General features: G+C 33.1%; 2 protein-coding genes across 9 annotated transcripts; one reads left to right on the forward strand and one right to left on the reverse strand.

Annotated features, from left to right (window-relative positions):
- Nucleotides 209-8517, forward strand: LOC109333074. Of its 5 annotated transcripts, none has more exons than XR_002105974.1 (18): nt 209-344; nt 446-537; nt 1427-1465; nt 1588-1644; nt 2753-2827; nt 4271-4336; nt 4518-4560; nt 4847-4892; nt 5375-5468; nt 5836-5888; nt 6024-6108; nt 6201-6303; nt 6380-6472; nt 6681-6747; nt 6945-7011; nt 7130-7183; nt 8127-8341; nt 8418-8517. XR_002105974.1 is itself a non-coding variant. In XM_019568332.1 (18 exons), the coding sequence occupies exons 1-17, from the start codon at nt 308-310 to the stop codon at nt 8271-8273; spliced, it is 1218 nt and encodes a 405-aa protein (XP_019423877.1). In that variant the 5' UTR covers nt 209-307; the 3' UTR covers nt 8274-8300; nt 8418-8517. The 5 variants fall into 5 exon arrangements, 1 of the variants encoding a protein (XP_019423877.1); XR_002105975.1 differs by having other exon boundaries at nt 1591-1644; XM_019568332.1 differs by having other exon boundaries at nt 8127-8300.
- Nucleotides 11760-14446, reverse strand: LOC109332169 (50S ribosomal protein L7/L12). 4 transcript variants are annotated; one of them, XM_019567031.1, is made up of 2 exons: nt 13726-14445; nt 11760-12162 (listed from the first exon to the last, which is right to left on the reverse strand). In XM_019567031.1, the coding sequence occupies exon 1, from the start codon at nt 14291-14293 to the stop codon at nt 13727-13729; it is 567 nt and encodes a 188-aa protein (XP_019422576.1). In that variant the 5' UTR covers nt 14294-14445; the 3' UTR covers nt 11760-12162; nt 13726. The 4 variants fall into 4 exon arrangements, with proteins under 4 accessions (XP_019422576.1, XP_019422580.1, XP_019422579.1 ...); XM_019567035.1 differs by lacking the exon at nt 11760-12162 and adding an exon at nt 12527-12951 and having other exon boundaries at nt 13726-14446; XM_019567034.1 differs by lacking the exon at nt 11760-12162 and adding an exon at nt 12527-12969 and having other exon boundaries at nt 13726-14446.

Here is a 15663-nt window from a genome sequence, read left to right on the forward strand (position 1 = left end):
CATATAAAAATGGTAAAACATTAAGATTGTTAATACAACATTCATTATTAATTTACAGTATTTATATTTTAAAGTATATATGATAAATGATGTTGTTCCATATATCTTTTCCTATTTTCTAAAGCCCAAACCCGTAAAAATGATTGGGCCCAAACGGGTCGGATCTTACTCTTCCCAGATCCTAAACGACAATAAAAACGAGTGCGTTTCAGTAATCATCATAAAAAACGACATAATATTAAGAGAGTTTTGATGCGCTTTTGTTCATGCAACATTTCACTTGCATCATCATCAAATCGCTCCCAAAATGCTTCATTCAACGACTTTAATCGTTTTATGCTTAGGTCTCTCTCTCATTTCTCTCTCTTCTACTCTTTGATTTCACTTACAGAAACCATAGATTATTATTATTAATTAATTAATTTATTTATTTATTTGGTTTCAGGTGTTTTTTGGCATATAACATGCGTGATTTCAGTTTCAATGCCGAGTGATAATTGCTACGCTTTCGATAACTCTAGTCGAATTGTTGATTTCGTATCCTTCATTCCTATATACTCCTTTCTTTCCACTTTGTATTTTTACTTTTATGCCTTATATCATATCCTATTCATTTTATATTTTAGTCCTTTATTTTTTCATAATGTTTCAATTTGTTCTTAGTCATAATTTTTCAATTTTTTCATAAGTTCTATTTTACTCCAACGTCCAAGATTTGAACTAGGGACCTCCAGGTCAAAAGGCAAACAGTTTTTATGTATGTCGCACTTTAGGGCAGCACAATGCACGAGGCTGCCATTTATTTGTCATGGTCTGAGATTTGAACCGAGTACCTCCAGGTCAAAAGGCGGTCAACTTTTATGTTGCGCCGAGGTTGATCATCAAGGAGACAAGGACCAAAATGGAACTTTTGAAAATAATGAAGGATTAAAATAAATCCCAAAAAAAGGTGAATGTCCAAAATAGAACACCAATAAAAGATAAATGATTAAAATACCATTTCTGTATATTAATATTAATTCTAAATGAGTCATTCATTGACTTGGATTTTGATATTAGCATTAGAATTTTTTTAAGAGAAATGATCATTAGCTAGTAACAGTTCTTTTCAACACTCTGTCAGTAAGTGTAGTTCATGTCAGACCACAAAGAATGAATTCATGTGATTTACTACATGCTATATGAAATTCGCCTGATAACAAATAGTATGCCGCTAGCATTTCTCTCACCATGATTAGTTGACCATTGTGAAATGTCGTTAGTCGTTATGAGATAACAAGAATGGTGATTAGTACTTTGGCATTTAATTTTGTATTGTTAGTGCTTAATTCTCCCTTCGATGTTCATTTATATTAATTAATTGTATGGTTAAGCTTTATAGAATTTGATCTTTTGTGAACTTGTTATTGCTTAACCAATTAACTAGAGTAGCTGGTTTGGATACCTATTTGAGTATGATGTGAAGGTAATGTTCTGAGACAGTTACTATGTTCATTCATATCGTGTTGTTTATATTTGTATGCTTTTTGCTCATGTGTTCAATTTTGGTTTTAGGCTTGCTAAGCTATTCACTTTGCATTGTTGCAGCAAGGTTCTGATTTAGCTGTACGATTTTGCAAAGATGTGGAGAGTAGATCACAAACGGTAGTCCATGTCACCATGCTTTCAAGTACTTCATTCATTATGCACTCTAACTTTGTCTTTTCCATTTTCTTGGCCAGTACATATGGTAACATATGCTTTGCGTCATCTGATGCATAACATGTGCAGTTTTACATTTTAGATCCTCTAGGTTTATTCCCTATCAGTTGTTGTAAACCATGCTAAAAATAACTAATTTGACTCACATTTGAAATTTTTTGGCACTATTTTGGGTTTTCCAATTTTTGAGGGACCAAATTGGTAAGGTCGAAAAACATGAGGGACTAAAATGAATATTTACTATTTCTTCTTTTATCAATGAAAAATGCTGATAGTAAATGGTTAAATCACAAGTTGCAAGTATGTACAGCCGAATAGGCCTCTTGAATTCTTCTTGTTTGTCATTCCTTTTTTTGTGAAAGAGGACAATAGGACAATTTTTGTCACTTTCTATTTCTCTTTCCTTCTGTGGGTTTTCAGAAGATATTTTCAATAGTTTTGCAGAGGGATAAGGTCACTTTTGAGCTGATATGTTTTATATTTAGTTCCTTAAACTCTGCCCACGATTTAAAAAAATATGATTTTAGGGTGAATCTTGTTTATTTTTTTGGTGTCTTTCATTATTTATTAATAGGTTGATAGGCAGATGTGTTCCCGCGTTGTTTTACAACTACCTGAATTTATGATGACTTCTAATACTTGGGGTGCATTTGGTTTATCTGTGAAAAATGGTTATCGCAACAATCGTATAACACTGAATATTTTAGATATGTTAGCTGAAAAGCGATTTTAAGCTAACTTGCTATATGAAAATGAATTATAATCCATAATACTGAAATAGGAACCTGTCATGACGTTTTTTACCTTCAAGTTTTTTGATCATTTCAACCCAAATATGTTAGCTTCACCCTAAAACAAACTTTTATCCCATAGAGTATTTTTTGAAATAATTAATCGTTCCCAACACAGTTAAATCAGAAGAACATGTAACTGTGATCTTTCTTAAATTTGAATTTGTATCTTTTGTTACAAAGTCTATCTATTGAGGCATGCTCATTTTCTTTGATGTAATATATTTTCCACTTCACTGGCTGATGCCCAAAATGTATAGGGATATGTTGATTTTGGCCGATTTGATAAGTTCAACTACTTCGTTGCTGGTTCTGGCCAATCTGACTTTGTCCAAGTAAGTTCATTCTTTCTATTCCATCTTATGAAAAAAATAAAAAGCATGAGTAAGGATGCTTCTTATGGACATCCAGTTTCTTTTGGCAGAAAAAGTATTATAGTTTGTAGGCAAAACTACTAATTTGGTCCTCTAAGTTACTTTATGTTTTCAATTTGGTTTTCTAAATTTTTATTGTTTCATTTTGGTTCTACCAATATATTTTTATTCATAACTATCTCAACATGTTCATATTCATAATTATTGTATCAATGAGCTTAGAATGAAAAGATCTACAAAATCCTTCTATTACTTTTATGAAATTGGACCAGTAAAAGGTGGCTTAATGTGCAAGGCTCCTACCTAGTGGGGTCTGGGGATGGTAGATGTACGCAGCCTTACGCTTAAAAGCGAAGAGACTGTTTCCAGAATTTGAACTCATGACCTCCAAATCACAAGGCAAATAACCTTAGTGGTGCGTCGAGTCTCCCCTCTTTAAAAGGTAAGCAAGCATGAGTTTCCACCTTAGTGGGGTTTGGGGAGGGTGGATGTACGCAACCTGATCCTCACAAGCGAAAAGGCCAAACGTGAGTGGCATGATGAATCTAATAAATTTTAAGCTTATAAAGTAATGAAAAATATAAGTTATAGGACCCATTTGAAAACATAAGTAAATAACTTAAAGGACCTATTTGAATTTGCTAGAAAGAATATTTAGCAATGCCAAACACATCAGTTACATATTGTGTTAATATACTAACACTACTTGAATCTGAATATGTGAGTAACATGATATTTGATGAACCTTTGAGTATAATATTTATACTAATCAGTCCCTAAACTTAAGGGATTAAATCATCCATCTAAGGAAAGCATTATAGATAAAGATACAACTAAATAATATTTTTTGTTGGTATTACTAAGGGTATCCCCTCACTCTTTTGGGTAAGGAACTAATCCCTTTCTGGGTGCGTGGCTGCCCCTCCCAACAAGTGTCGCTCCCAGGAATCGAACCTGAACCTTTTGATCATCCTGGGAATCTAGAAGACCTTACACCATTAGAATAACACCTTATTGGTACTAAATAATATTTCAACAATACTAATCAAACTGAAAGTGGGTAGGTTGCAAGGGCTCAGTCTTCTTTCTTAGTCATATAAGCAGTATTATAATATATAGGAAGAAAATTCCAAGTTGCAAAAATAGTTTACATTAAAAAATGGGACTTCCAAAGAATCTGAATTCTCCTTTGTCGCCAATGTGAGACTGCATCAGGCTCTGGGAGAGTTGTAGGTACTAGGTAGTACATGTAAGTGCACAGGTCACATTTTATGATCCATTTAGTCTTATATTGAAGAATATATAAATTTTTCAAGCTTTATTATTTTGAATCACACTTCCAGTTCTCCTCCTTTTTCTTATGACCTTTAATCCTGCTTTATAAACCATTTTCTTGATGTTTAGGAGTTTTATAATGGTGACCTGATGGGTTGCGAACAAAGTTATGACAAAATGGGAAGAACAGCCAAGGTTGGTGCTATTCTGAAAGTTCTGTTTTTATTTTAATGAAGTAGAACTAGGAATAAAGAAAATCTCAAGGGAAATGGGAATTGGGACATTTTGGCCGTAAGAAGTTCATGCTTCGATAGCATAATACTTGTGTCATTATGTGGTGCATGCACCTTTCTCATGTTATGTTCATGCCTTTCAGGTGAATATCAAATGTGGGAGTTGTTTGAATGGACAGTGTCAAGGTATGATCATCTATATCTATCTTTGGGACATTGGGCTACTTGAAATTCGCACATTGTCATAACCCTGACCCCTGCTCCATTATCATTGCCTATTTTCTTTTGTGGACCATAACTCCAGATTGTTTAGAAGCACAATTTATTTGAAATCAGCAATCAACAACCAAACTCTAATGTAGAATATTGGCATGGTTTTTATTATGAGAATAAAGTGTCACAGTAAAATGGCTTTTACTATTTACCACCCTGTTTCAATGTAGCATATCACTTGGTTTTTTTCTAATTGCAGGTCATCCTGGATGCATATGTAATGTATCATTTGAATCAAACTGCAGGTCTTTACTTTACATTGTTCTCTGTTAAAATGCAAAGATCGAAACCTTCATTAGTTTATTATCATGTAGCATTTTGCAATGTTAATTTGTAAATAAAACCTATAACATAGCTTTATTTTAAGTTGGAAATTTAGATGCAATAAGACTGTACATTTGAAGGCTCCCCTGCTCTGCACCCCATCCCCCATTAGAATATAAATTTTATTGAGAAATATATAGATTAAGAGGTTTGCTTTGCTATATATTGGCTACTGTATGACTCAAATTACTCATTGATGAAACTTCTTGCTATGCAAAAAATATGAAAAAGGGAAGAATGTCTAATATGAGTAGGGGTATTTTGATTAGCCATTAGTTGGTTCAGAACAGACTAAAATCTATATCATTATAATTTTTGTTTCTTAAAGTACTTCTATGGCCATTATCTAGCTGCTTCGAGATATGGCTGATGATTTACCATTATTAATCTTGATGTCTCTCAGAGTTATAGTTGATCTTGCAATTCCATGTGATAAACCGAGCTCTAAAGTATTTCAAGGATTCACTGTTGGTTTTCATCCACGGTCATGGGAACTTGTGAGCAGCTTTACCATTCTCATTGATGTGTATTCTTTTTGTTTGCTTCAAGAGAGTATACATACTTCCAGGAACCAAATCAGAGAAAGCAGCCAATCTGGTCCTCGAGATTTTTGCAACATCAATTTGGTCCATAAAAAGTTACTGACATCAAATTGGTCATCAGATGATTACTTTTGGTCATCAAATGACATCATTTTGGTCCCAATAAAATGTAACTTTTTGACTAAAGATTATCATTTGAGGACCAAATTGATGTAGTAATCTTCCAATGCCAAATAGTTGTTTTTATAATCTGAAGTACCAAAATGGAATTTACTCACTTAAATTATAATACTTGATCAACTTTCCTTTTATGAAATTGTAGGTTTATAATGGCATGACTCAATTTGGTTTTGAGAAACCCCACAGTGATTTCAGGTCAGGATTGCTGCTCCTCCTTCTTCCTGTAGTTATTTTATTCTTCTGTTATCACTTGTAGTTGTGTGCTTCGTTTACCAAAACTTTCCTTTAATTGTTAAAATGCTGTGTTATCGATATGTTTGCTTTTTACAGCTTTCAGACAAGTCAAACTCAAGCAGTCCTTTTTATGACTGCAGTTGCTTCACTCTCATCATTGGTTCAAAAACCTAGTTTGCAGGTACTTCTGTTATGTATTTAGTTGTTGGAGAACTGTTATTCTCTTTCCTTATGGTACTGGAGACATGACCCTAGTTAATTGCCGCTAATTAGGTTTTTCCAAATTCGGGTTTGGAAGTTAAACTGTCTGGATCTGCTGCCAGTGGGAAGCCTCCTACAACTTTGTCGCCCTCAATGTTGATTGTTGATTGGAGATGTATGATACCCACTTATTTTAGGATCATCAGTTTCCTTAGATTTTGTCTCGGTTAAACTTGTCAACTCTTTTCCAGGTGAGGTGGCCCGGGATACTCCGTATGAAGTTAACGTCACAATCCCAGTTGAGGGTTATGAGCCAATTGAATTCATGCTTACAAAAATATGTGGTGAGTTATACCAACATATCTAGAAAAGTATAAACCATACCACTATTCCAGTATTCCTCCGGTCATTTATTTGCATTCAAATTAATGGGAAGTGGGAAAACACTACAAGTATGGGGCTTATGCTGTTACATTTATTTATTCCCCCTTCTATTTACTTTCTTACATTTAAGTTGAATTAATGGCTAGCTCTGTTTATTTCTTGTTGCAGACTATAAGCAGGATCAAGAGGGAGGTACTACAAGAGGATGGGCAATATTTGGAGTGATATCTTGCATGTATAGAAACTTCCGTTCATATTTAATATATGTGCTGTGATTATTTCAAGTAAAAGAAATAAAACCTAGAAATAGAGACTCGATAAGTAGTTCATAAAACTTACATGACTCGTCATTGTCTTGTTATGTATACGGGTCATTGTTTCCTTTTTCTTTTTTATACTGTATTTAATATATGGCAACTTGTTATTGGGCAGATTCTTTGTCTCTTCGACGCTTTTTTGTTGTGGAGGATTCATTTACAAGACAAAAGTGGAACGCCAGGTCCGGAATTTTTTCTTTCACTTGCAAGTTCTAAAGCATAAATGGTTGTTAAATATCTGTTCTGTCACAGCCAGCTTAAGATACACATTAAATATATGTTATTGTTAACCTTTTGCAGCGTGGAGTTGATGCATTGCCTGGCATGACAGTCCTTTCTGCCTGCTTAGAGACAGTGAGTTCTGAGCTCCTATTAATGTTTATTGTTTTTATGGAACTATTGACATGGAATTAATAATGGCGTAAGTTAATTATGAACTTTGTGATAGATTAGGTTCAAGTTGATCATCATCAAATTATCTTCATAGGTCTGAATTTGACTAAACTAAATATTGGGCATGAGACACTACTAAACTTTCATGACATGGTTTAAGCATATGCTTATTGCTAATCATGAACAAATATTATAATAAATTCATTTTTATATTTATTTATTCATAGAGGTATGGAGAAAATTGGATGAGAGGAAAACTTGTGTAGAGAACTTAAAAAAAGGAAGTGGGAAGAGAATTTTGGTTTTTATCTTAAATTATTGTAATTTGTATTTACATTTAGAATCCTATATATTTGACCCGCATGTCTAGGAAAACGTTAATGAAATAAAGGTCTTTTAATTGCTTAATAGACAGAATGTGAATAATAAAATACTTCACCATTCACTTTATCAATGGCAGAGTGGTGTTTTTTTTTGTAACTAAGGATATCTCATTATCCTATGGGTAAAGAACTAATATCTTTCGAGGTGTGTGGCGAGTCAGGAATACTTGACCGTTTGGTCTATCTGGGGATCCAGTGGGGCCTTATACTACTAGACCAAAGTTTTTTTGGTGATAGCAGAGGGATGTTTGAGATTCAAATTGTGAACTTGTTCATATTGAAAATATTAAATATGACAAAAGTGCAGTTTTATTTTGCCAACATTGCTTGCTCTGTGTTCATATAATTTTAGATGCATCAGGGATTTTTTCCAAAACTTGGCACATCTTTACTTCCAAAATAGTAAAAAGGAATTATGACAATGGGACTTCGAACAGCAAAAGCAATTCAATTGCAGTTTGTAAGTTTGTTTTGCAGTAAAAATGTTTACTTAAGAGTTGTTTCCTGTGTCATGAAAACAGATTAGCGGAGCTGGACAAGGATACTCGCGGCCAGAAGACCAGAACAGTGCCTTTGCCAGTGAAGCCTCTTGGGAGCGGCCTCCCGCGTCTTCTTCTCAAGGTGCAGCAGCCCAGAGACCAACTGAAAGAAAATATGGCGCCATTTGAATGTGTACTGCTACTGACTCTTCATTTTTTTTGCTTAAAAATTGCCACCATTATATCAATTTTTATTTTCTAGAATTTCTTCTGCCAAAAATGGCATTTGGATAAAACTCATTATGGGGATTTTGAAGGCTTAGTCTAATGTACTTTATGAACACAATTCATACTTAAGTTACATTACAAGTAAAGATAGTCATAGCATGAACCTAGCTGCTAAATTGAATTGAATGGGTTTATTTAAATTTCATATAGTAGGTGATGAAGCCAAATGCATGGGTAGTGTAGGACTTGCCTCTACTTAAAAATGCAAATTGATATTTATATGATTGTTATTTGTTATTTTCACTCATATTTGTATTTGTATGTTGTATGCTATCTTTATGCATTTAAGAAAATAAAAATGAAATCTGTAATACAATCTTGCTAGATATGAAATTCTTGGAAAGTGGCTTTAACCCTAGTAGAGGTTCAGGGTTCCTCACCTAGCATCAAGGTAGTTAAAATCGAGATTTTACTTAGGATTGGGAGGGGAGTCAAAGATCGTAAGCGTAGTAAGATCCTACTTATTAATATAAATGTACAAAAAATCATACACATATATATACTACTAGATATCAAAATTTTGACTAGATAAATAGTATCCAGAGAACTTAAAAAGTTTTATTTGTTTCAATATTATTTTTCTTCTAGGTAATTATATTTTTTTTAGTATAGTTAAGAGCATAGATGTTTTTATATTTTAAAAAATAAGTTCATAAAAGAAATGGGTCTCTTTAGTTCATAAAAAGTGTTGAAGACTTAGATAAATAGGCACAAATAGGCCTCCTTAAACAAATAATTAGAAATGGATCTGACCTTGTCCATAGTTTTAACTTTTAAACTTGGTGAAACCCTAATTTTAGTTGAGCCGTCTCCTTCCTTCCACTCTGCATTGAACATCATAATACACAGAAAAAGAAAAAATGGAAAGTGAAGAAAGAGAGAGAACAAAGAAGAACACGAAAAATGAGAGAACAAAGGCAAAAGTTTCCAAGAAGGTCAAACACGATGATTGCATCTGATTTCACGCTCCAACTCGACGATTTCACTCGATTCCAAGTAGGTCGAGCATGAGGAAGGTCTTGTAGATCATAAAAACGTGCGATCCCACTCGATTTTAACTACCACGCCCAGCATGCCCTGTGATTGGTTTTGAAATAAATTAGTTCATAGAAACTCAACTGCTATTTCTCATCATCTCATGTAATGAAAATTTTAACACAATAAGAATGAAACAAATACAAGTAATTAACCACAAATTCAACATAGAAAAATGAATTAGAAATCCAACTCAACACAAATTAACAACATTCCCGGTGAACAAAGTAAAAACAAATTCACCACAAAATCAACAAGGCATTTATATGATCCAGAAATTTTATATAATCTGTCACAAGTCTCCACCATCTATTGGGGTGAAAACAAAAACAAAGATATGAGTAATGGGGCAGTGTCATAACTGAATAAGACGAAGGAGAATATAGAGATACTAATATTGTGAAATAAAAATGTGAAACCATTTAAGAATCATTTGCGATAGTTTTATTAATGTAGAGACAAGTACTTTATTGGGTTGGCCACAAAAAATCTTAAATAATTTAAGAACTTAATTTCGGTCTTCATTTGAGTTTGGGGTTGTGAATGCTCTAATAAGTGTTTTCTTACCAGTGAAAGCTGCCCTAATGTTCATTAATCCTTGAAACTAAACATACCCAAACTTAAAATCATTCAAGCATGCTTGAAAACTCATAACATGTCCATTTTACACATTTTTAGGTTATCATCACTCAAGCACACATCACATTTTTCAATTCACCTAATTTGGAAACACAACAAACACACAATTACATACATAAACATGTCAAGCATAATATTTGCATATGCAAGACTTCAACTTTAAGTAAGGATCTCAGAAGCCTCACCATACAATCTCAATATGCTCTTTATATATAGAATCTTATTAAATGCTCTTATTATTCTAAATTGATTAGTTTGTGAATGATGAATATTTATTCATCAATGTTTATTTTTTATATTCAAAATTATCCTTTGGATGGCAATTGGTACCGGAATATGTGGATACACACAAAAAATATCTGCAACAATTGGGTCTTGTTTTTGGACTCGTTGGTAATGGGACCCGAAATTTTAAAACCTGCTGTTGGATGGGTCTGAGTCCGGGCAATGAGGTACTCAGACCAATGGATAACTGAACCCCCTATTCCTTCCTATATATATGGGAGGGGATCCACTTACTCCAAGAGTAGGATTAAACAACTTACTCCAGATCTTAGCCATTAATTCTATGGAAATCCAATGGTTTGAATTATTGAGTAAATTTATACCATCAAATTTTCCTAGAATTGATGGCTAAAATGTGAAATATGAATCATTTTATATATATATATATATATATATCATTAATTCATAATGTTATATCGTTAATTCATAAATATAATTAATATAATGTTACATGATGTTATATTATTATTTGATATGTGTAATTTAATATTATGTTGATTGAACAATTCTTATTAAATTAATTTTACACCATAATGTTGAAATAGTAAATTTAAAATGTGTTTAAAACTTTAAACTATTTATTTATAATTTTTTCTCTTCTTGTTATCTAAATAACATATAAGATTGTAGTAAACAAATACACAATTACATAAATTACTCAAAATTATTTTTAATGATTTTTAATTTGTGGGAACCTGCAGATCCGTTGGGTACCCAAAGATCCTAGGTAGCAGACTAGCGAGTATCAGCATAGGTTTGGGGCAGGTCTAAGTCCAAAAATCAAGCAACGGGGCAAGTCTGGATAATGCACTACCTTGACCCAACCAGAGAAGACATATTTTATCATGCTAACTGCTAGCTATAGAGAATTGAAGACCCAAAATTTGTTTTTGAAGATGAAGTCTACCATACAAGCCTCAAACTAAGGATGGTGTACCAAAGCAAATCTGTGCACTAAATTCTATCTCTATACATACATAAGCTTTCTCAAAACGAAGACCGATGAAGCTTTGGATGAATGAAGAACAAGCTTAACTTTTTGTAAGCAAAGATTGATTAGATTTAGACATTGTGCATAAAGCTAGCTTTCACTTCACATAATTCCTGGTTCCCCAACACCGGGACCAGATAGGTTTTATAACTTATATTTTTAGGGCACTCCTTTTATTTGTAGGTGCATACCCTTTCTTACTACCACTACTTTCCTGGTGATTGAATCAAATATCTATCTTCCATTCTTAATGCTCACTCACCTCATAGCAAAACTATTATGCTTTTAAAGACTTCAGACTGAGATTATAGAAAACCAGTGGTTCATGCACATTTGCATATTAAGAAACTGGTGTGAGGAATATATCAATACTTCATGTAAGGAGATAAACAATGATATGAATATAAAAAATCTACAAATTGTACAGAGCCAAAATATGCAATAACGAGGAGACAGCAATCAAGGGTTTAAGTCCAATTCTAGTTGTCTGATACATATGATTGCCTGGTTATTGCTATACCAGCAAGTTGCATGGATATGTCAATTCAAAAAAACAATCATAATCCAGTTTTACAACATTGGTTAACAAATTATCAAGAAAATTCAAGGCATAAAGTGCTTGACCTAAAAGAGAAATAAAAATGAAAAAGTCGGCGAGGCAGGAGAATAATGTGATGAGCAAATTTTTCGAGTATAAAAAAATATAATACTTTTGCATTATGAATAGACCTTCATCAACTTCCATCACCTGCCAATGGAGCACGAGTGTGATACTAGCTGCTACACTTGATCATAACAAAAAATTGTACATAATGTCTCATTCTTTATCCTGTCTTTTACCTAGACAAGTCCAAATATCACAAATACTAATTAGAAATTGAGACTGCCTGAAATTTTCATGGTGGCATTTACATTAAATGTATGGTGTGGGGGAAATTTCACCTATACATGCATACACACATTCTAAGCATGTGATGGTTAAGCTACCAACATGCATACACAGTTTTCCGTTGGTCTAATGTGGTATAAGACCCCACTATATCCCTAGAAAGACCAAAACGTCAACAGTTTGATTCACGAGAGTGACACTTGTTGGGATGAATAGTAACACATCCCAAAAAAGATTAGTTCTTTACCCATAAGGTGAGAGGGTACCCTAGGTAGTACCAGTTTTCCATATAGAACTCATTATTGGGTAATAATATCTATCAATTAATGTTTTGATACATGAACACCAACAGTCCAACCATATCTTCAAAGTAAAACCCATACCTGAAGCAAGAGTCCATTTAACATTGAAAAGATACATCGGATAAAATACACAATGGTAGGATTTGAGCACCTACAGTAATAATTTGCCTAAAAGGGATTAATTTAATCACATGTTTCAACAAACTCACCACATCATATCAAAGATCTTTAAACCAAAGTGAAGGTAAAATGAGCACAGCTCTTTACCTTACCTTAAGATTATATATGTATATTAAGATACAAACTTCATTCAGTACCATAAACTCAATGGGTACTTGTAACTGATCGAACTTGGGTAAGATCTCCCCTATCACACTCCAATTGTTCAACCTAACAAAGCTGCTTCACTTGGGGCCAACAAGGGTAGGTGACAAATAGCTGGGAGGAGAACTCAGTTTACAGAATTAACATGTTCACCAACAAACTGTGACTTCATTAAATAATAGTTTGCATCACCTTATAATCTTATCAACTACGTTCTGTTGATAAGCTTCACGAAACCTATTAGCATTGAAACTATATTTTCAATTTTACCAAGCTAAAGACTTTTTGATTCCTTATTACACCTAACAAGTTGCAATCTCTTTTCCTTTGTGTGTAAATCCTAGAATAAAATATCATTAATTCCATGAAATAATAGAAGCTAGCTAGGATACATTTGTGGGCAGCACAACAAATAGCAAAACAGATTTTCACGGGAATGGATGCTCTCAAAACTTGGATGTTATTCTTTAGGTGCTTGTGGTATTGCTCTTTAATATGAACATAACATCGACTTTAAGAACCTATAATCAACAATGCCGGCAACAAATACCTAGTGAACAGTACCTAAGTTCTTCTTGCGGAATATGTTAATCTATCCCTATTCCACTCAACCACACACAATAAGAAAAAACATTGATAGGATCCATTCCCTACTCTCACTCCATCCTAATTCCAACATAACATACAAAACAAAGCACTAGTCTTTTAAATTGTGGTTACGTTGCATTTATCGCAATTGCAGAAAATTGCGGCCGATGTAACCACAATTGCTGAAACTCCCGAAACCGCAATATTGAGGTTACATAATAATGCAATTTAAAACACTACAAATCACAAACACATTGACAAAATTTAATCTAACACCAATTAGCAACAAACATTGTATACCTTATTCCATCGAAACTTTTGCGCCAACCACCTTCATCTTTGCAATAATACTCTCGGCTTCTTCCTTCGTCACACCTTTCTTCAAAACAGTAGGAACCTTCTCCACCAAATCCTTAGCTTCCTTCAATCCCAAGCTAGTAAATGTCCTCACTTCCTTAATAACCTTAATCTTCGACGCGGCATCGAATGCATCAAGCTTAACATCAAACGCAGTTTTCTCAACCTTCTTCTCTTCAATTTTCCCACCACCACCTCCTCCTCCTCCTCCTCCACCCTTCGGCGTAACCCTAACCCCCATTCCAGGAGTCATAAGCATCATAAGTGGAAGCTCAGTGATTCCTTTCTTCTCACGCATTACTTCCACCAAATCCATCACTTCGAGAAGCGTCAATCCGGAGAGTTCATCAACGATCGAAGAGACTTTCTCTGATTGAAAAATCGCTGGATTTGAATCTTGTGAAACGGCGCCGAATTTGCGCGTGAAGAGAGGAAGCGATTGGGGAATTGGAAATGTGGATTTGGGGGTTAGGGTTTTGCGGAGATGTGAGAATAATCGTGGATAAATCATATTTGGTGGTTAATAGAAAAAAGCGTCGCTAAATTGTGACGGTTGAAGAAGTTATTCGTTATTTATGTTTTTCATTAGTTTCAATCCAAAAAATGGACGAACTTACACTGAAACGGTTTCATTGTTGAGTCATAAACCCTACATGAAGACGACGCTAGTTAATTTTACGATTTTGCCCATCCATCAAGTTAATTTTGCTTAATGGTAAATTATACTAACACTCTAGAGTCATAGTGGAATTATTATACAAAACACTTATATTTTTTTATTTAATATATTTATACTAATAGTGTAAGTATTTTCTACACTGTCAGTAAACCATCACCATTCATATGTTAGTTATCTTTGACTTTCAAATAAAAGTATTACAAATTAATGGTGGATGATATGCTGACAGTGTAAAAAACTTTACACCTCAGTACATAGATTTTAAACAATATATTTAATATATTTTTTGTATCTACACAAATTAACTCTATCTTATGTAAATAATTTCACCGCAGCCCCTATGAGGGATACATGTGATTTTTTAAGCAAAAAATAATAATAAGAGTAATTAAGTTAAACAAACTATAATAAATTGTAGAAAAAATTCATTTAATACACAATATATATTCATTATTATTTTTTGTTTATTATGAAGTATGAACTACATCAATAATTCTAATAATATAAGGTGTCTAAATCACTATATATTATATTATATTATATTATAAGGTGTTTAAATCAATATTCTTATACTATTTGGATTTATCTATACAAAATATTATATTTTATTTGTTTTAATTGTACTTATCGTTCATTTTATTTAAGAGAATATATTTATCACTCCTATAGGTATCATTGGCATTTGGGCAAAGCCTATGGGACTCGCTCGCACTTTTTGGGCGGGCAAAACATAAAAAATATGTTTATCCGTCTTAAAATGCATACTCGACATGACCTATTTCAAACGGACAGCCCATAGACATTATTGTAGAAAGTATTGAATATTAAGTATACAAGTATATGTATTTTATCAAATGTAAAAAAATGTGTTACATCTGTTATATGAATTTGTATATCAAATTAAATTATACATTATGTATATTTTATATTATATATATGTACTTGTATTTTGTATCATTAGTGTATATATTTATAGATTTTGTGATTTATTTAGGGCGGTGCGTAAGCCCTCCCTGCCTATATTTAGAGTGTGGCGTGATGTAACACCACGAATTTTACGATTTGGAATTATAAGATTTTATTAATATTTTTATTAATTATATATTCGAAAATGAATTTCTGGGAATTTTCGGTAAAGAATTAGACGAAACTCTAGTTGAGTTTTAGTCTTGTAATTTTATTTCCTATTTTGTGGTAAATTT

Source organism: Lupinus angustifolius, chromosome LG18, assembly GCF_001865875.1.
Source record: "Lupinus angustifolius cultivar Tanjil chromosome LG18, LupAngTanjil_v1.0, whole genome shotgun sequence".
NCBI classification, from domain to species: domain Eukaryota; kingdom Viridiplantae; phylum Streptophyta; class Magnoliopsida; order Fabales; family Fabaceae; genus Lupinus; species Lupinus angustifolius.

Excerpts from the sequence above, each read along its gene's own strand:
- LOC109333074 (XM_019568332.1), top strand. The coding sequence starts at position 308 with ATGCTTCATTCAACGACTTTAATCGTTTTATGCTTAG. Across the intron at positions 5,889-6,023 it reads AAACCCCACAGTGATTTCAG|CTTTCAGACAAGTCAAACTC; the intron begins GTCAGGATTGCT and ends TGCTTTTTACAG. Across the intron at positions 6,473-6,680 it reads CATGCTTACAAAAATATGTG|ACTATAAGCAGGATCAAGAG; the intron begins GTGAGTTATACC and ends TTCTTGTTGCAG.
- LOC109332169 (XM_019567031.1), bottom strand. The coding sequence starts at position 14,293 with ATGATTTATCCACGATTATTCTCACATCTCCGCAAAACCCTAACCCCC.